General features: G+C 37.1%; 1 protein-coding gene across 1 annotated transcript; it reads left to right on the top strand.

Moving 5' to 3' along the window:
- The first annotated feature begins 5178 nt into the window (after positions 1-5178).
- Positions 5179-18903, top strand: NTS (neurotensin). Its single transcript, XM_062622345.1, has 4 exons — positions 5179-5367; positions 9495-9556; positions 15751-15975; positions 17990-18903. Exons 1-4 carry the CDS (start codon positions 5307-5309, stop codon positions 18134-18136), a joined length of 495 nt encoding a protein of 164 aa, XP_062478329.1. The 5' UTR covers positions 5179-5306; the 3' UTR covers positions 18137-18903.
- Positions 18904-20609: the final 1706 nt, after the last annotated feature.

The following is a 20609-nucleotide window of genomic DNA, read 5'->3' as shown; positions in this document are numbered from 1 at the left end:
CCTTGGGTACAGGGAAACTGCACAATTTTTTAAGAAATTGTGAAGGCATCATGAATGACAAAATAGATTGATTTCAAGAGTTTCACAATGTGGAGTCCAGTTCCTACTTACAGTACATACTTAAACCAGTGTAATATAACAGTGCATACTGCATGTCTTCAGTTACTATGTTCCAGGGAAAAATGAAGAATAATTCCAGACAAAAACCGAATATCATGGGAAAAAGACAGTCATCCCCCTGAATTCAGATCAATTTCATTTTGGTCTTTCAGGAACTGTAGATAATCTGATCAGTCCAAGAGTAACACTATCAAAACAATAATTTTGCATCTTGTAACTATTTCATCTCTTTAACATGGAATTTCAAAGCATGATCACTCTGATGAACAGTAGAGTACATGAATATGCAATCTCCAACAAAGTTATATCAGGTTTTTCACCCATGTCCATTGTATATTATATCCTGCAACTTGAATTAAAATATTCACAGCTCACTGGAGAGAAATGAAAAATTGATTAACTTGGGTATTTGGGGAAAATACATAATTAGAAAAATGGGAATTATGCAGTCTGGCCTGAGAATGCGTTGCTGAGAGGTGAAGGTAAGGAGGAGGTGCCCAAAGCATAACTCCCATGACACACTGTGGTGGCACTTCTAACTGCAGTGTTTGCTTTCAGGAGGATTCTAGTAATAGCAAAAAAACAACCAACCAACCAACCAAGCAACCAAAAAAAAAAACAAAAAACAAAACAAAACAGAAGGAAAATGCAGATTAGGAGTAGGAGGGAAGATTCTTCCCTTGTGGCTGTTTTTATCCAAAATTGCTTTCCCTAAACAGTTTCCCAAGAGTTTTATGTATAGATAAAAAGGTTCACATTTTTAGTGGTTTTAACTGTAGCTGCATACATGTTGTGTTTGCCTTATAATATGGAAATATAGAATCTATTTTTCATGAGAAGGGTTAGAGAATCTCAAAGTCCTGAAAGGGCTGTGCTTCAATGGAGAAAAAACAAACAAACAAACAAAAAATCCCAAAACCAAACCAAAAACCAAAACAGAGTTCAAAAGAAGAAAGGATACTTCAGATCAGTCTGGTGAGATGTTACTTTAAAATTTTCTGTGCTTTGAAAATCGTAATCCCCTGGGGTAATGAGATGTTATTAATATTAATGCATAAAGAAATAAAGATCTGCCATGCATGTAGACCTCATATATATAGGCTACACAGAATGTCACTTTCACAGTTTCAAACTCTGGAACTTTAAAACATAAATAAATAGCTCATTAGATGTCTAAGAAGTTTCTGCTGATTTGCAGCTGCTTACGAAGTATGGCATAGATTTGCTGCATATAAAGAAATATTTCTAAATCAGATAATAATGTGTTTGGGTTTTTACTGCAGCAGTAAAAACCTTGACTCCTCAAGGTTTCCTTAAAGTGCACAACCTCACAAATCTGAAAAATAGTCACAGAACAGCTAAAGGAGATTGGGTTTGAAGCAGAGTGGTTGCTTAACGTTTTACTTGCTTAAGAATTATCCAGAATGATAAACATCATCTCCTTTTTTGATTTTGATTTTTTTTTCTGTTATTCTCTGCAGCACAGGTGATCTCCAAGACCTTCAGCAGTTGAATGCACCATCAATTTTTAAGCGTCATTGTCATGGCCAAACAGAATAAAAATCCCTAAACATATTTTAAGCTTAGAGAAAGAGATGCTGAAAACTCACAATGTCTTGGAAATACAATCTGCAGCATTTGACTGTGCTTTATGCTTTAAATGTGTTTTAAATACCCTTCCCTGTCTGACCTGCTGCTTTGTTTAAGCTTTTTATCTCTTGACCTGACATGATAGAAATTGATTTGAGACACCAGTTTTCTGCCCAGTTTGTTAATTTAAACTGCTGATAGCCAAACTACTGTAGGTGCAAAGCAGCTTCATCACAACCAAATTTGAATTTGAGATTGTGAGTGAGCATCCTGAGCCAGTTTGCTGTGTGAAATTTTGTCTCCCTGACCACCTCTAGTTTCCATACTTCCCTTCCTCTTCCAGTTTCCATACTTCTATAACTACTGCAATGTTTGCCAAAAAAATACAAAAATACACAAAAAATCTATTTAATGACAGGACTGAACACCTTGATGACCTTTCATTCATGATTAATGTGGTTATTTCTGTTTCCAAGGCATAAGACTGCTAAATGGGACATGACTGTTCTTTATTATAGTCTCTAGTACCTTCTATTGCTGGATCATTAGCAGAATGGTTTTCTCCTTCTTGGTGATTATGGCTTTTGTGGTTGGTGTCATCCATATATTATGATGGTAGTTTTATGTTCCAGTGGCAAAGTAAATAGAGGTCTCTGTATCTGTTCTTTCTTGAATCTGCCATTTGCCTGATTGTTTCAGATGCCTCACAGTTGTGAATGGAGCTGATTTATAGTCCTGGACAGGCTGTTTAAATCACATGTTGAGGGCAAGTAAAGACAAACTGTTTCCCAAGCTGACAGACACTAATGAACAGTTATAAATGTTTTCTTTAGTTAAGGAATAGTTAAAAAGAGAGAGACAGATCCTCAAACAGCGGGGTGGAGTGGGGGGTGAGTTTCTTAAAAAGCTTCTCTGGATCCCAATGCAAAATGTGATAAGAAGATGTTTTGAGGAAGTTAAGGTGATTTAGGGAATTAATTGTTGAAATGGTTAAAATTCCTAATATGCAATTCTTAATGGAGCAGTAGAAGCTGCAGATGCAGGAAAAAGGTAGAAGAAGTAAGGAAAGAAGCATCTGAGAAAGAGAAGAGTTCTATTGAGAAAAAAATGTAATTGTTGAAGCTCAGCTGTGCCTGATCAGGGGACTTGAAGATAGTATGTCAAGAACGTTCAAAGTGATAAGAAAACAGATTTTTAACACTAAAGTTTCTGCCTTTTCATTTTCCAGAAAAAAAAGGAGAAAACACAGCAATTATTACAAAGATTATGCCTATATCTTACTATACCTTCATCCTCTAGAAATCACTAATTATTAGTATCTCAGCATAAAGAAAAAAAGCAACAATTAAGTAATCACAGATTTTAATGGTAGCAAAATTACAATTACTCTCTTCCTGAGGAAAAAATAAAACTTCATTCCAATAAATTCCAGTTATATAAGAATATGGGCAATTACACTACTGAAGAAATCTGTGACAGAGAGTAGGCACTAGAAAATATCTATGAAATATGATTCTCATTCATAGAGCTTTCTGAACTGCAGAACACCCACTGGGCAAAATCAGCTGCAGATTGGTCTTTCTATATCATGGAAATAATAGAAAATGGGACTAGAGGGGAGTGTGAGTGGCTATCTAACCTCCGTGCTAAGGCAGATGAGTAATAGCTGAAAATTTCTGGCAGACTAGCACAGCCCATACAATGTGATAAATGTGTTTTGGGGTCTTAGTTTGTCTGTTTGGTTGTTTCTAATTTGTCTCTTAGTAGGACAGAAAAATGTGTTCCCAACTGTATGCAAAACTCTGTTCTTAAAACAGCCAACACCAGCGGAACACACTCAACTTCATTTCCTTTTGCATTTATTTAATCGTAAACCAAAACAAAATTCAAATTCAAATTTTGACGAAGTTGATTCAGGGAAAAGGGAATCCAATTGATTGAACTTTTCTCACCAAGTGTTCCAGGATTTTGGAAAAAAAACCTGCGTTTTTTCTGTTTCTGCGGCACCTTTTCAGTCTCATGGACGGGAGCAGAGGGTATGGGAGGAAAGCAGCGGTCGTCATTGCCCTTTGCGTTTTAAAGGAAACTTTCTGCAGTGAAGAGAACATCCACGCCAACAAACTCTGCCATTCACGGAATGCGTTCCTGCTATGTGTGGCATGTGTATCCGTCCTCAAATGTATTCGCGCAGATCAAAATATTCCGCATTGTAGTATCTGCGTTCAACAGATGGAGCATTTGTCCGTTATCTGAGTAAAAGACAGTAAAAAAAGGCAGTAAAAGCAGTGGCTTGATGGAGGCTGATGCGAGCGAGTCTTCAGCGTTACGTTTATACACTCAGACGTCAAAGATTACCCTGCGCGACCCTCCACTTCGGATCACTGCTGTTTTTTTTGCGCCTCATGATATGAGATGTAGAAGGCAGCAGAGCCGTGTGTGCGGAGGGCGTGCGATGGGGAAACAGGGGACCCCGCTCCCCCTGCCGCAGCAGTGCGCGCCCACTCCGCGCCCCTGCGAGCTGCCTCCCGCCCCCCGTGCCCTGCGTGTTTTCCGTGGTCTTGAGCTCTGGGTGCTGTTCACGAACTCTGCTCTTTGCTGGTCATTTAAGGAAAGGTATTTATTGTAAAAATCAGCCGAGAAAGTGCATGTCAGGAGAAATGTTGCTCAGGAGCGCTTGCTCTCTTGAAACCCTAGCTGCTGGCTTCTGGCAAGCTTTCTTACCAAGTAATAGGAAGTCTCGCCCTGCCGGGTATCAGAATTCTCTTCTGCATCTATGAAAAATCTCTGCCAAGTGTCTTTCCCGTTATCTTTCTCCATCGCTCTTTCACATACAGACTTCTCTATGTAGTCTTTCTCTATCGGGCTGCTCGTGCCCGATGTAATCCCTCTGCCCATGCCTAGAGTTATATCATGCCCCGTGGCCCACACTCCCCTGCCCAACCCCTGTTTAACACCCATGCCCAAGCCCGCTGTGTCATTCTCTCCCCGTTTCTGCCCTCGCTGCAAGGAAAGCTAAGACAGATCACAGACAAAGCACATCAGACGGCGGCAGCACGAGGACCGCGGACACAGCGCGCGTCAGGGGTCCCACCAGTCGGCGGTAACATTTTTTTTAATAACACTAATACTCATGATATCTTATTTCGGGGCTTTTCCAGATCAGAGGATAACTCCCTTTCGGGAAAAGCCGGTTCCAGCGGCCTCCCGCGGCTGGAAATGGGGGGGCTCCGCATGCGTCAGGCGGTGAGTGGCGTCGGCGCTAGCGGGAGCGGAGAGGCGGGGAAGGGGCAGCGGGAGAGATGGGGGCGGGGGGGCACGAGGGGTGTGGAGGAGGGAGGGAGCTTCATCAGGAGGAGATGCCGGCATCGTCGTGACATCACCTCGCGGCTTATATAGTTGGGGAAGGGTCTGGGTGCCCCGTCTGGTGCCTGCAGCCGCCCGCCAGCGCGTGTGCAAGAGGACGCGGAGCGAAGCGGCGCTGCTCTGTCTGTCGGTCGGTCGTTCAGTCTGTCGGTCTGTCTGTCTTGTCTTTCTCTCTCTCTTCGTCTCTCCCCAGGATTTATGGACTTTACTTTCTAGAGGGCGGCGCCGCAAGGATGAGAACCCAGCTGTTATGTGTCATGCTGCTGGCCTTGGCCTCCTGCAGCTTCTGCTCAGGTAAGAGTCCCGCATCGCCCTCCGAAGACCCCCCGGCCGATGCGCACTGAGCCGCTCCGCAGTCTCCACAGGGACTTGGGAAAGGCAGGTGAAATCGGTTCGGGCTGCAGCGGTTGTGCCCTCTAGGCGCCACGGAGCTGGCCCTGGTAACCGGCTCTGGTCAGCATCGCTTTTTTATATACCTGTCATACTTTCTCCCTTCAGCTACACCGTTCCTCCTCACAGCATCTGTACCATGGGTAGACTAGACATGGGAAATATAAGTCAGTTTAGACCATCTGCTCGCTTATGTCGGTTCATTTGCGATTTATTGAATACCATGCATTTCCAAACTGCCCTAGAAATTATAATTTCAGCAACTCATATGAATAGCTGCCATAATCCAATCCAACTATATACGCACTTTAGTCAACTTCCAGAGACAGAAATACAATTTTCGTATCCTGGGGAAAAAAATGCTAGCAACTGATCTGAAATTATGACAAAAAATGATGAATCAGATGCAGATTACACAATAGGAAGGTTAATGTAAATGCATTTCTAATCTCAGAGCAATTGCTTTAGAAACCTTAAAAAAAAAAATAAAATAAGAGAACCATACATTAAAACACATTGCCTGCTCCTTTGGAAAATGACACAGCTAAGAGTGTGTCATTTATGCCCTGACTTTACAACTAAAAGTAGGTATGGTGGGATTAAACAGGTGCACACACACAGACATGAAGCAGAATGGGCTTCAAAATCCCATTTTAACTAACTTGCAAATTACTTTATTTTCTAACTCCATGAAATTTAAGGAGTAAATTTACAATACCTTAGGTTTTTCAGCCTCAGTGGTCAGGAGGACTCTAAATTCCTAATTTGCACATTAGATGAAAGTTTGAAATTTGTATTCCCCTGCAAAAAAAAAAGTGTAACACACATAATACCTACATTTTATCACAGTTTAAACAGTCATTCTGTATATTGTAGAGAGCTGGTGATTTTACTGACAAGACTTAATATTATTTTCTGCCCATGTTTAAAGCTTTTTAAGCAGGTAAAAAAAAAAAAAAAAAAAAGAACAAAAAAAACAACCAACCAACCAAAAACCAAAACAGGTGAAATTACAATAGGCTTATAAAAACACCCAGAAACAAAATTGTAGGTGTAACTGCCATAGTGGTTTATTTGTTTGAAAATGAAATTTTATATTCAAATAAGAAATGCCATAGAGAAGCTTGTGTGGAAGGGCCAAATCAATTTTGACAAATATGGAAAGTTATGTCATAAAGAAAATGATAATACATTTTAATTTTCTTTTGAAAATGTTTGCCTTTAGGGGAAAGTGTGTAACTGTAAAATGTAACTATTCCTGTAGAACATATTAATAGAAGCTCTATATCTTATCAATAACAAGTTACTCAAGGGGACATCAAACCGTGTCTTTCCCTCTAATATGAACAATAATAACCAGACTTTTTTACATTTCTCTCTAAGAGTCTTGAGAGTCTGCTCTTTTTATGCCTTTACTCCTTATCTGCCTCTTTCACTCCTGAATTGCCTGAATGTGTTCCCTTCTCCTCCAAGCTTTGCTTTATTCTTCACTCGAGGGATCTTGACCAGCCTCTTAAATAATGTCTTCCAGAGTTCTTTTCTCAACCGAAATGTTTTTAAATACTTATCTACCACATCTGCAGCTGTCTTCCTACCTTGATGGTGTATTGAAGGTACCTTCCATCCTCTATGGAACATGAAAAACCATGTGCTAAGCAGACCAGTACTTTCATTGTCCTCAGCTGGTATGACCCAGGACACCACGAATCATGATGCTGTCACAGTGTGACACCATTCACAGGAGCTGCTGCTACCACTAGTTGAAATTCAGCTGAGGTGACCTTGTGTTGCCAGCAGAACTTTTGCTGATGGTAAAGCAGTTAAGATATTAGGTAATGCTGACAACCAGTAGTGCTGAAATGACTGAAAGGCATGAATGTGGAGATTAGTTGCTAATGGCTTGCTGTAATACTGATCTACAAACCAGCCTTATTTAATGTTTTCAATAACAACTTCAGTGTAAAAAATAAAAGTGAATGAATGTGGTGTGCTGGTAATGCAACGGTGAACAGGAGCATCACTACAGAGGAAGGTCAGCATAATGCCAAGAAGTTTTTGATGATCTAAATAATGAGAAGCAGTGCAACAGTACAAAATGCAATAGCTTAGGGAGCAGTAGAAGTAACCTATTTCATTTTCCTTTTAACAGAAGCACAGTGATTGAAAATGTCTAATGAGATAAAAGACTTGACCTTTTTGTTTGTTTTTTTTTAATGAGATACTGTCTTTTTTCAACCATAAAAAAAAAAAGTAAAAAAATGTATGAGAGCTACTTCCTGTAGCTAATGGTAAGCATTAAGGTAGTTAAGTACTGATGCTTCTGACCCAAGCTGTATTATGCTTTGCTGTCTTCAGATCAGAGCAGATACAGAGGAAGGCCACTCTGATGAGCTAGGGAATACAGTGCTATTACAAAAGAGGAGAACAGGTGAGAGTTTAGTAGCCCTGTGCATAGCCATTCAGTGAAGTATTTATCGGTTTTCCAGGGAATGTTTTTTTTTTTCTAAAAGGCAGAATGATCTTGTATTTATCTGGTAATCGCTGCATAAGCCCACCCTAAAAATCTGAGCTGAGAAAGGGCTGTGATTGCTCTCCAAAAATACATGAGTTGGGTAAATATCACAATTAGAAAGACATCACTTATAGTGAAGGAAGTTACGTACAAACTATTAATAAATTTGTAATTAGAAATAAATTCAGCTTAAAATTAGAAGAAGGTGAATAATCACTGAAACTTTGGAAAAATTCCCCAAAGAAGAAACATCGTGGTGCTAAGATTAAGATTGATCATGTTTGGTTTTTAAAAGCAATATAATGGTTGGCTTTCAGTGCTATCAGAATGAAGGCACAGGCAGAATCTATCCAATGATTTTGTGGGCTTCAACAGGGGAAGTTCAGGTTAGGTATAAGAAGTTCTTTACTGTGAGAGTGGTAAGGCACTGGAACAGGTTGCCCAAAGAAGTGATAAATGCTCCATCCCTGGCAGTGTTCAAGGCCAGGTTGGACAAAGCCTTGGGTGACATAGTCTAGGGTGAGGCATCCCTGCCCCTGGTAGGGTAGGGTTGCAACTAGATGATCTTACGGTCCTTTCCAACCCTAACCATTCTATGATTCCATGACTTCTATGAATATGGAATTGATTATGATTTAGTTTGGTTTAAAGTATAAGAAAGTGTATCATTTGGCTTTGGACGGCTGATATTCCAGGAAAGCTAAAAGCCGCGTAGAACTCTGTTTTGTCTGAAGCCTTAACTGATTTGTTTGTGTATTATCTTTGCGCTGTGATTGTTTCTACATTTTCAAGGCCAAATCTTCCTTCTGCTTCTGTACAGCACAAGGTAGAAAAGTTTGTGGCTGTTTTTCTAAAGCAATTTATAACCTATTCATTAAATCACAGGTCTTGCAAGTCTGCTGAGCTATTAAAGGTCAATTAAACTAGTAAAGAAAATCTGAAGTTAGAACACTTTCTTTTGGTGTATGCATTGTCAAAAGCTTGTATCACAAACTGATGAAGCTCAATTCCCTCATATCAGTAAATATATTTTTAATTTAACCAACAATAATTGAGACTAAATCCTGTACTGTAATCACAACTGCCATTCACGTAAATACTTAGCTGCTACTTAAGTAAATATTATTTGGAAATAAATATACAAAATCTTCAAAGTAAATAGAGGTGACAAATAGCAATTATGAAACCCATACTGAGTTTTGAATGAAGAGTATTTCAGCAGTTTTGTTTACTGAAAGGGCTGCACTGAAGAGAGATTACTGAATTAATTCATTCACTTCAATAAGTTTGATCATGCTTTAAAAAGATAATATCTATTTTAGCATAGTGTCATTGCTACCTGAAGACTCCTCACAGTAGATCGCTCTGCTGTGTTTTTATCAAAAATGTTTGTTCATTTGTTTGGGTTTTATTCAGTTAGTTTTCAAAACTAAGTGATATATCTAAATTCTGTATGCTAATTCGAAATGTTCATAATTTATGATGAAAGAATAAACATATGTTTCTGGTTTATTCCCAGATTCAGAAGAGGAAATGAAAGCGTTAGAAGCAGATTTATTGACCAATATGTACACATCAAAGGTAATTGTTTTTCCTCTGACTGGTAGAGAGCAAATGAATATCATTACAAACACAGAAGTCTCTGCACAAAGTAATAACCTATGGTCTAGAGCAAAAAGTTCAGTGCTAGACATTACTTTGGTGCAAGATTTTTTCCAGTTCAAAGGAAATTTAAAGGTGTTGATGTGACGCACTAAAAGTGCTCCTCACTTGTAGCACTGGTTCTTTCATTAAACTGTCAAAACTGTGTTATGTGCAGAGATGTAAATCTGTTGGAGGAAATGTGTTTCCAATAACATTATGTGTGATGAAAGCTAACTTAACCTTGCATCAAATCTGTAAGTGCTATTTTTATGCAGAATTTTTCCTATATGCATATAAAACTAAGACAGTCATAATGCAAAACCTGTTAATACTTATGCTGATTTTGGTTTAAGAATTTAATCACAGTTTTAGCATAGGAACGGGGGGACCTGACTATGAAAATATTAATTCGATAAATGGCATTTCCTTGACAAGTCCCCAGACTGTGAACAATGTACATGTTATTTAATACAAATAGACAAAAATTCAGTTCCAGTCTCATATTGACAAGGTGAAGCAGCATGTGTTGCACATATCTATTGAACAGGCTGATAGACAAACACTTTCTTAACAGTGTTGTTTTCCACAAATGATCTAAGGTACATATAGTTTAATATTTATTCAGCAACACATTAAAGAACAAACACTGAAACAAGTGCCATGATCTTAAGTTTGAATGCTTTATTCCTTTGTTCTAAAGGAGTTCAAGTTAAATTCAAAGGAAAATAAAATGAGAAATGAAAATTTTTTCCCTAAAAATTTCGTAAGTCAATGACTAGTTGAATGTTAAGAACAAAACCTGCCTTGAAGACTTCCGTATTTACTGTATTTGCTTGTATGTGAGCTTTTTCACAGGATTCTTTGAATAGACTAGAATAAGACTCTAAGAGAATAATGAGGCCAGAAAACACATTGTTTTGATCTGATCTGGCAGTTCTTAGGTTCCCATGTTCCTTACTGGCACGGTTATTAACCTTAGGTGCTAAATAAACCTGTTTGCCATTTGCTCCTTTAAAATACAGAAAGATTAATAAATATTCTTTTCTTGAGACAAATATAAATTTAGAAGGCTGACAAAAGTAGTTCTTTCTCTGTGTGGCAAAGCATAGTATGCCTTGGAGAAAACCCTATGGCTATTGGTATTTCTGTTACTGACTTCAGTAAGAACTGTGAACCTAATCTCCACTTCCATCTTTTCCTCTCTCTCAGCACAGAGCACAATCTCAGGTAACTAAAAATGCATAGAGTGCACCAGCTGATAATGTAGTGGTGTTTGTGATAATACTCTTTTATGTCGTTTTACACTGTGTAGGTTGCTATTCAATTTTTTTGTGGTATATACCGTAAGTCATGTGACACCTGAAGTTGATATAAGCAGTAAGTGCATGGTGGAGATGTTGCTTTAATTCTACATTCTACTGCTTAAATCACCACCTAGAATTCATTAGTTTGCTATATATTGTCTCTTGACATCGGAGTAAGGCATGGTGGAACCACTAAAAAATGTACCTAAGTGCTTTCTACAAAAGGGATACCATTATTCCATTTTTTTTTTTTTTCTGTTTTCTGCTAGCTTTTAACCCTCATTAGAACAAAAGTATGGTTTTGGTGTGAGAGACAAATTTGATGGTACGTGTAATAACTGTCTTGTACTGTGCCTGAGATCTGGTTCCAGTTGAGGGCAATTACTGTTGAATTACATTAAACATCTTTGACACTGACTTAGTAATAAGCAGCAAGGAAGCTTCAGACAATTTAAATAACATTAAGATGGGGAAAGGGGGAAAGAGAGAAAAAAAAGGGAACAGAAATTGTTTATGAAAGCTTAGCTCAAAAAAGCTGCAAAGTGGATTATTACTTGTGGTTGTATTGGACAGAAAAAAATCCTACATAGGGACTTGTGAAGTATAATATCAAAACTACAGCTAGAGTTTAAGCACACACCTTTTGCAGCTTTCAGGAGTCCATCCAATATTATGGAAAAAGTTACCATATGCTTTTGACTTCACAGACGGCTGTTCAGTGCCTAATGGCCTTTTTCAAACTTCTCTTTAAAGTCGTATTCATACTGGATCACTTTCCAACTTTAAAGTAGTATGTCCAGGCTTATTACAACCTGTCTTCAACATTTGTCCCTGCCCATGGCAAGGGGGTTGGAACTAGATGTTCTTAAGGTCCTTTCCAACCCTAACTATTCTATGATTCTATGATTTAATACAGTTTATTACCCTTTCCTGTTGTTAAATCTCAAAGAAGATGCAGGGATAAAGCAGGGATAAAATGCTTTGTCTTTTCTCTAAGATAAAACCCAAAGATGCATTTGGAAGATCTGGCAAGACAACACAACCTGAAGTACCATGTATATGCAGTTATCTGCTCTTTCTATTTTGTATCAAATAAATAGCTCTATTCCCAGCTTCATAAATGCTTGCCTGAAACCATCCATGAGGAATGTCCCGAGCACAAACAAGGCTGATATAAGCTGGGGCGGGGGGTGGGGTGGAGAGAGAGAGAGAAAAGGGAAAAAAAAGAGGTGTTTTCTTTGAACAGTATATCATCACTAGAACAAAATTTTGGATCCTCTGAGCTTCTTACTGTTCTAGGATGCCTATTGCTGACTGTATGTGCACATAGAGTTTTGCCTTCTTGTCACAGGCAGATGAGGTTACAGCTGCATAGTAGTTACTGACTTCCTGACTCAGTCATCACATAAAAATTCATTGTTTTTGCAGATATTAGTATACACCATAGAAGAATTGTTGTAAGATAACTCAATACCATATCTGCTTAAGGACAGAGAATATTTTTATTATGGTTACCTGCTGAACAAAATTTAACTACTATTCCAAAAAGGAACCATTGAGATATTTCATTACCTTGGGTTTTACTTGGTTATGAGTAGGCTTTTCATCTGCTTTCACTAGATAAAGGAAAGAATATAAAAGGCAGAGAATGAAACTTTTTTTGGGGGAAAAAAACCCCCAAAACAAACATGAGTGGTATGCACTGTAACGTAAGAAGTTGTCTTAAGCAAACTTTCAGGGGCATCATTTAACGAGAAATGGAAAGAGATTCTCTAATCTTTCATAGGACAAGCCTGTTGTCAAAGCAGGAAATATTCTCAAGCTCATTTCAGTTTCTTAGATGATTTAAAATTATCTTTCAAGTTATATGAGATGTGGGAAACCGTGTATCTGAGTCTTATTTGAGAAGCATGTTCAACAATGGAACTGCATATATCATATTCACTTCAGCATTAATAACTTTTAAATTCTGATTCATACTGCAGTCTCTTTTGTTCCTTCAGATCATTCCCAAATCTTTTTCAAGATAATCTTAAAAAAAATTAGTTCTGTCTTGGCAGATATGTGTTCCTTGATCTGTTGTGTAGGTGTTTTCCAAAGCATGTCTTGAGCAACTGTAGTTGGTATTCCTTAGACCTGTATTAAGAATATATCACACATTGGAAATGTAACTGAACATTTGGATTACGGTCATCTTAAACTGCATTTTCACATATTCCTTTAGGATAAGGGCCTCAGAGATTTCCAATTATCTATAAAACAAAGCTGTCTGATTGTAATGCTTGCTGTAATAGTGGAGTGAAAAAGTATCATGGCTGCTTGTTCAGTGACTGGCCATGACCTGGAGAGCTCCATGTTTAGTTAAAAAAATATTTCACTCTTGACTGAAGTTCTTAATGCTTTATAGACTCATTCTGTGAGCTGGCAGCAGTGTAAGTCAGAAGCAGGTGTACTCAAATAAGAATATTTTGGGCTGATACATGTGTGGTATTAATGGGAATTAGACTCCCTTAACAAACAAATATACTTGCAGACAGAACTGCAAAAATTTTTCCCCTAATCTAATAAATAGCAGCTAAGACCGGTTTCTCCTAATGAAGCCTGCTGTTTAAATATTTCACTAATTTACAAAGTTCATTTAAACATAGACATGCACCAGGCTAACATAAAGTAGCAACTTCAGATCAAAAAGATGCTATAAATAATGCAAGAAGACATAACAAATTTCACTATCCTTTTGTCTTCTGTTCTCATCCACTGGAATTTTTTTTTATTTTTTTATTTTTTTTTAATCTCAGAACTCTCACTTGATCATGTAGCGCTGACCCTAGGTTTTATTCTTCACTGCAATGTAGCTGTTGTAGTGCTAACTCCCATATCTTTAGCATACCCAGGAGAGAAAAGTGCACTGGAAAAGTCTCCTCATTTGTTACAGAAAGCTCCATATTTTTATATTTCACAGGTATTTTAAAACAGACCAAAGAGAATTCTGACATTGCAGTGGATGCTTGTTCCTTTTGCAGGTTTAACTTCTGTGAATTAAACTAGATGTTCTGCAAAGAGATTAATTTTTATTTTGAATCTATCCCATCTTTTCAGATCATTCAGTAGACTAATTAGGGCATCTAGATGGGACAACAGATGAGGTCAAAGAGAAAAACACAGAACCAATTTCAAGCTTCTGAATCAGATCAGAGATTTGATTTCTTCTTAGCCTCAAAACAAAATAATGCTTTTTCTTTTTTTTTTTTTTCCGAGCCTTGTTAGAAATCTAAAAACAAAGTTTTATTAAAGGGCTAAATTATTCTGATTTTGAAAAGCATGGCTATATCAGCTATATATTGGAGTAATGGTTATGGCCAAAAGGGATTTTTTTTTGTAACTAATGCTGATAGTGATGCCAACTTTTCTTGTTTTCTTCTTCACTCCTCTTCATTTTCTTTCTATTCCCTCAAAAAATAGTAAAGTGTAGTCAGTATGCAATGTCTCTTTGTTAGGAAGGTGTTTTAAAGAAACAACCTAACATTCAGCTAAGTAAGCACTGCAGCCACACTTTTAATTAATGCCATTAGTATATAAAAGGCAATGTATTTGTTAATGTAATACCTATATTTAACTTTGTACAGCCAGGAAAAGAAGCAATTACATTTCATTTCATGGATTAAACATAATCCTAATGGTCACAGCATAGAAGCCTTTGCCAGTAATAAATACGAATTTGCTATTTGACATTTGGAGATCACTTTGTCATCAGTTCTAGTTTAAGAAAAGTGATTTCAATACTCACCACTAAAAGTAATATAATCTGAAAGAAATAATTAGTAGTGGAAGAACCAAGAAAGTAGCAAAGGCATAAAAAGCAGCCAAAGAGGTAGGAATTAGGTTTTTACTTACTTTTTTCTATTGATAATCAATAAGAAGACTGTTCCCACAACTGCTTGGAAAGAACAGTGAAAAGTAAAAATTATTTTCCCCTACATTTTTTAAAAGGGTTTAAAAGTTAAATGTCTTCCCAATAATGGAATATACTGGAGCAAGTAAATTTGAGACAAACCATGGTGAAGTTTCTCTATTTTTGTCTTTCTGTAACATTTCTGAGTTAGGTCTGCTTAGGTGGAACACCTAAATACATTTGGTCTGAGTTTTTCAGTTCAGTTACCAAATCAGGAATATATTGTTTACACAACTGTCTTTCATCTTTTCTCTATCTTCATCTAAGCCCATAGACCTTTGATTCACATCTCTCAGACTCATGATTCTCCAGTATCCAAAACTCCTGGGGCTTACAGATTCTATGACTTCAGACATAGCTTGATCAGACAGCTTGCCCTGAAGCAGGGACTCCATTCCTTTTATCAGGGAATTTTGAAATTACTGGTATTTTTTCTGAACTGGGGAGGAGCATCTACTTAACCACAGGCATCCACCTTGGATTCTAGTACTGTGAATTTATCCTGTGGGTTTGACTCATTCATTGTCCTTATTTACGCCTGTGAATTTATATTATATTAATTTCCATCTGTGTTTTTGTTTGCACCTGTGCAGAATGTCTATGAAATGCTGCCATTCTGGTTTGGTAGCAGTTTAGCTTTTCATCATGTATATCTACCTGAGGGGTAAGGCTGCAGGGAAGCAGACTTGGTGTATTTAATAAATGAGTTGCCCTAATTTCAGCACTCTCTAATTATTGTCTAAAATCTGAGCAGGCAAAAAATACTTCAGACTCACAAGCTTGTTCCTACCAAAATGTTTGATTGTTACACATTATTAACAAAAAACAAAACAAAACATTGCAACACATTAAACAGTAAGTATTTGTATTTCCAGATTAACAGAGCAAAACTTCCTTACTGGAAAATGACCTTGCTAAATGTCTGCAATCTTGTCAACAACATAAACAACCAAGTGGGGGATACAGTAGAGGTAGATGAAGAGGATCTCGTTTCAGGAAGACAGTTTCCTGCTGCTCTGGATGGCTTCAGCTTGGAAGCAATGCTGACAGTATATCAACTTCAAAAAGTTTGCCACAGCAGAACCTTTCAGCATTGGGAGGTAAAACAAACTGTCATAAATGCATGTTTCAGCTGGTGTTAAACTCTTATGCGCAGTTTGCAATGATTTTTTTTAAAACCCATACCCATGTGATACCCATCATATTGCTTGAGCTTTTCTTCCGTTTCTTATATTCTCTAATACCTCTAATATGCCTCTTATTGAAAGAGATGCGAATTAATGTAGTTTCTGATGAGTTGAGTGTCTCTTTTATATTGACTCATGGATAAATGAGAGCTATTCTCAACTATGCATCTTCCCCACTCTTTGTAGCCATTCCAAGGAACAAAACAAACACATGAAAGTGAGATGTACGCCAGAACACAAAAGTAGTATCTGTTTAACAGGCATGAAGTTACTGCAGATTTAATGAGGCAGAGTTTCTGAAAACACTTTTAAGGCCCTAAGGCAAACTGGATTCAGAATGCATGGACATGCCCACATACACATGTACTTTTACCAGGCAGTATAGGCTTATTATTGCTAGGAAACCAGCAAGGGAATTGTTGATTTTTGCTTCCTCATACCTAAAGGCAACCCTGGAATTCAACATTGTAATTGTGTAACTATTGTTGTTCTTAAATAGTGATTGCAGTCCATTTCTGATACCTCAGTGCAGTGATCATACAGAGGTGCACTGGGCACAAGCCACTTGTGTTATATATTACACTAAAAGCTGCTTTGCAGAGTGAAAAGAGTTATTCTTATGTCACTACACACTTTCCAGTAAAGCCAGTTTCTTCAGCTATTGCAGGTTCATGGACAGTCTGGCTGAATCTTGATCCTCTTTTATTTGCTGAATCACAGCTCTGTATTTGCAGGCTTATTCTTAGTCCTTCATACTAGCTCGGGTGGTCCCTATGAAAGACTGTGACACCTTTGAGAACCAGAGTTTTTTGAGGATTCTCTTCATCTCTTCATTTATTGCTGAAAAGGAGCTAGCACAGAACTAACTAACTAACACTGTATGCACTAACACATATGACATAATCACAGTTCCTTACTTTGCAGTTACATCACCTCTTCTGGTGGTTGGGAATAATCACTCCTAACAGTACTGCATGTGAAATTGAAAAAAAATATCAAAATATTTCTCTCTCAGCTTAAGCAGTGCAGAGGTTTATAAGACACACTAAATGAAGCGATAGAGCCAGAGGGAGAATGCTTGGAGAAGGCTTGGAGAAGGCTTGAAGAAGGCTTGAAATGAACAATTTATGTGATGAAGGAAGTTCTTGTGATCTTATTCATCCAGGACTGACTCCAAAGTCTGTTGCAACCATGAGAGTCTTTCAATTCATTTAAATAGAATTTAGGTGACCACTCATTCATCAAGTAATTGAGTGACAGAGTTTGATTGCTTAAGGAAATACTGGGGTAAGTACAAAAAACATTTCAGTCTAATGCCTTTCAGCCAGGACTGTACTTGACCATGGAAGAACATGGTGAGAGAATGGATGAAATCTTAACAGATAAAGCAATGCGGAATCTGAGCAAAATACTTCAAAAACTCCAAGTAAAACTCAAAATAACAGTTATATAAGAAATTCTGATAAAATATTTGCTTTCTTGTGCTTTATTTAATTTCTTATTTATTACATGTTTTGATTTTGTAGCTGTAGGAAGTTGCAGATAAAAATATTGCTCAAAAGCTGAAACCAGCTAGCAGTGGGTGTTTTAGGAGGTGTTTGGCCTAAATGAGTGATTATAGAGTGACAATCATTAGGAAGTTTTCAGTCAATTTGACTGAAATATAACAGGTTTTCTCTTGAGGCAAAAGCAATGATCTTGTTTCTTTTAATGGAATTTAATTACCACATCCATAGGATTCGGCTCATCTTTAGTGTGATCCTAGTTTTGTGTCTTAATTATTTTTTTTTAAAAAACCTGCAACTGCTGTAGTAAAGATTTTTCTTGGTGTCAGGTGTTAAAATAAAGTTTTATAAAATTTCTAGGAATTTATAATCTTCATCACCAAAAAAGCTGTTAACATTGCGTCTCTTCTTGCATCCTACAGTTACTTCAGCAAGATGCTTTTGATCTAGACACCTCAAGCCAAGACAAGGAAATAATGAAAAGAAAAAATCCCTATATTCTGAAACGGCAGCTACATGTGAACAAAGCTAGAAGACCATACATACTCAAAAGAAGTTCATATTACTGATGCAGCAGAAGAAAATAATGTATATTTAGTTTCTAGGTTACTGTGTGTTATGGTTATCTTATTTAAATCTAAAATCATACTTGTGTGAAAATATATTATGGAAAATCATCAGGTTGATAACATAACTGTCTTTTTTGCAATTGTTGTTTTGATTGTGATTTTTCCTACTTGAGATTAATTGGACCAATACATTTGCAAATAAATTAGTTTCTAAGCATGATGTATTGTACGAAACTGAGATTTCAGTGTATTTCCAACAATATTGTAGTCTTTTCCTATTTTATAAAGCACATCAACATAAACTAAGTAAAATTGATACTGTTCATAAACCCTACTGAGAATCTTACAATTTCCTAATGGAACACCTCATATATACACTTGAAAATTTTTATATAATATACTAGTCAGAACTAGCACAATATTTTATATATTGGCCAGTTGAATTTATTAGGGATTAGGTCGAAGGAAAGAAACAAATGCTATCATCTATTAAATGGAAGTTTCAAAATTCATGTTTTAAATAGCCTGCATGTAAATGAATTTTTATTTTTTGACTCTTAACTTGCCACTGAATATTCATAATTTAAGAAAACTATACATAAATGAGACTTTAAGAAAATATGCTAGTGAGAACAAACCCTGCTTTAGAGTCTTGTGTATCACTGACTAAATATGAAAAGAGTTTATTAAATCAGTAAAAGAATTTACAGTGTTTACCTAATGAATGAATGCTCAGGAAAAAAAAAATAAAGAAAAAAAATAAAAATGCTGATTTATGCTCCTGTGCTGTCACTGTTAAGATACTGAACTGGTTATATGGGAAACTTGAGAGAGATATTTAAAAGTGGAATTAAAATTAAAGCATCTTTAACTACTTACAATTAAAAGGCATTTCCTTTCCCTCCCTCTCTGTATTTGTAATAAAACCAGGCAGTGTCAGGGGTTAAAGGCAGTCATGGAAGCTGATTGAGAGGGAAGCTTCCAGCATGGAAAAATTTGTTTTCAAGCCATGAGGAATCAAATGCCACCTGAAGCACATTTTCCATCTCTGTGTCTGTGATGTGTACGTAAAACTCAGAATCCCAATGATCCAGGTTCCAGTGTTGAAGAAAACATCCTGAAAGAACTGGGGGTCACAACAACAGTGAAAATAGAGGGATAGTCTAAGACCCACAAAGCCTGGCTGCTCAAACCAGGAGGCAAAAACTGTCAGGCATTGCTTTTGAAAACCTACCTGTTTTCTGTTTGAGGTACTTTTTCAAAGCAATGGTGTTCCAACAGACTGTCAGAAAACAAAACAAAAAAGCAAAACAAAAACAAAACAACCACTCAGAGAATTTCCACATCCTCTCACAAGTCAGGTTTTCTGTCAATTATTATTAAACATATACAGGAATATGCATAGAAAAAACATACCTATACCAGTGGTTATACCAACTCTCTTACATGAGAGAGATGTTGGATTTTTTTCACAGTAAAATGTATTTTTACTATATGAGAGCTAATTATATTTTCTTTTCTCACTGCAAATGTTATTAATCAGTTTATTTCTTCAGTAGCCACTAAATGCATGTGCTCATAGGATATAACTGAGCATATACTAATAACTGTAATAGTCATTATGACTTGAGTACAGGAAAGCACTTAAACATATTTGGTCTCAATGTTTTAAATGTTTAATGTTCTTAAGGGTTTTGCTTAAATAAGGTTCTAGTAGATTCATACCCATTATTTTTTTATGAAACAGTCATAGTATTAGACCAGAGACACAGGATGCTCTCAAGTGACTAAGAAACATCTCTCTAACAAACCTACTAGCTCCCTAGTCTGGTTATGAACACTTTAAATTCTAAATTACCTGTTGGTCTGAAATAACAAAGCAGAACAGAGTTTATCCCAAAATTTACTGCTAGCAATATATAAGGAAGAAAGGAAAGAAATTTCAGATCATGATTTCAAAGAGAACATGGAAGAGTAAGACAAACATAAATGGATTGACATGATATTTTGCTCTTATGTTCAATTTAAGAGCATAAGAATAAAAAAAAAAATAGGGTAAGGTAATGTGGTTGATATGTGATAGAGAATCTTAAAATTAAAAAAAACCAAACACCACCCTTTCATGTTTTGGATGTGATTTAGATATTCAGGGTGATGGCAGAGGACCTCAAATGATGATGGGTAGCCGTTCCATCCTCATGTAATGCTCCACACTGAAACGAGGTTTATACTGTGACTGTGTACTTGTTCCTTGCAGTGCAGAGTTAGCCGACTAGCCAGACAGACTGGCTGAAAATGGCTTAAAATAACCCATTTGCTTTCAGCACAATGTGAATCCACACAGGGTCAGCTACTGTGTGTGACTGGAGGGGGTAGGTTGTTCATTTTTCTCTAGCTTCTGATGGAGGTGTTCAGGAAGCTGCCAGAGGATGTTATCAAGAGTGAAAGACTGTCCTAATTAGAGGAGGAAACA

Source organism: Pezoporus occidentalis, unplaced genomic scaffold (assembly GCF_034315485.1).
Source record: "Pezoporus occidentalis ecotype Australia unplaced genomic scaffold, CSIRO_AGI_Poc_V1 ctg240, whole genome shotgun sequence".
Classification (NCBI taxonomy): domain Eukaryota; kingdom Metazoa; phylum Chordata; class Aves; order Psittaciformes; family Psittacidae; genus Pezoporus; species Pezoporus occidentalis.
The sequence above is the reverse complement of the archived record's forward strand: the minus strand, read 5'-3'. Positions and strand labels throughout refer to the sequence as shown.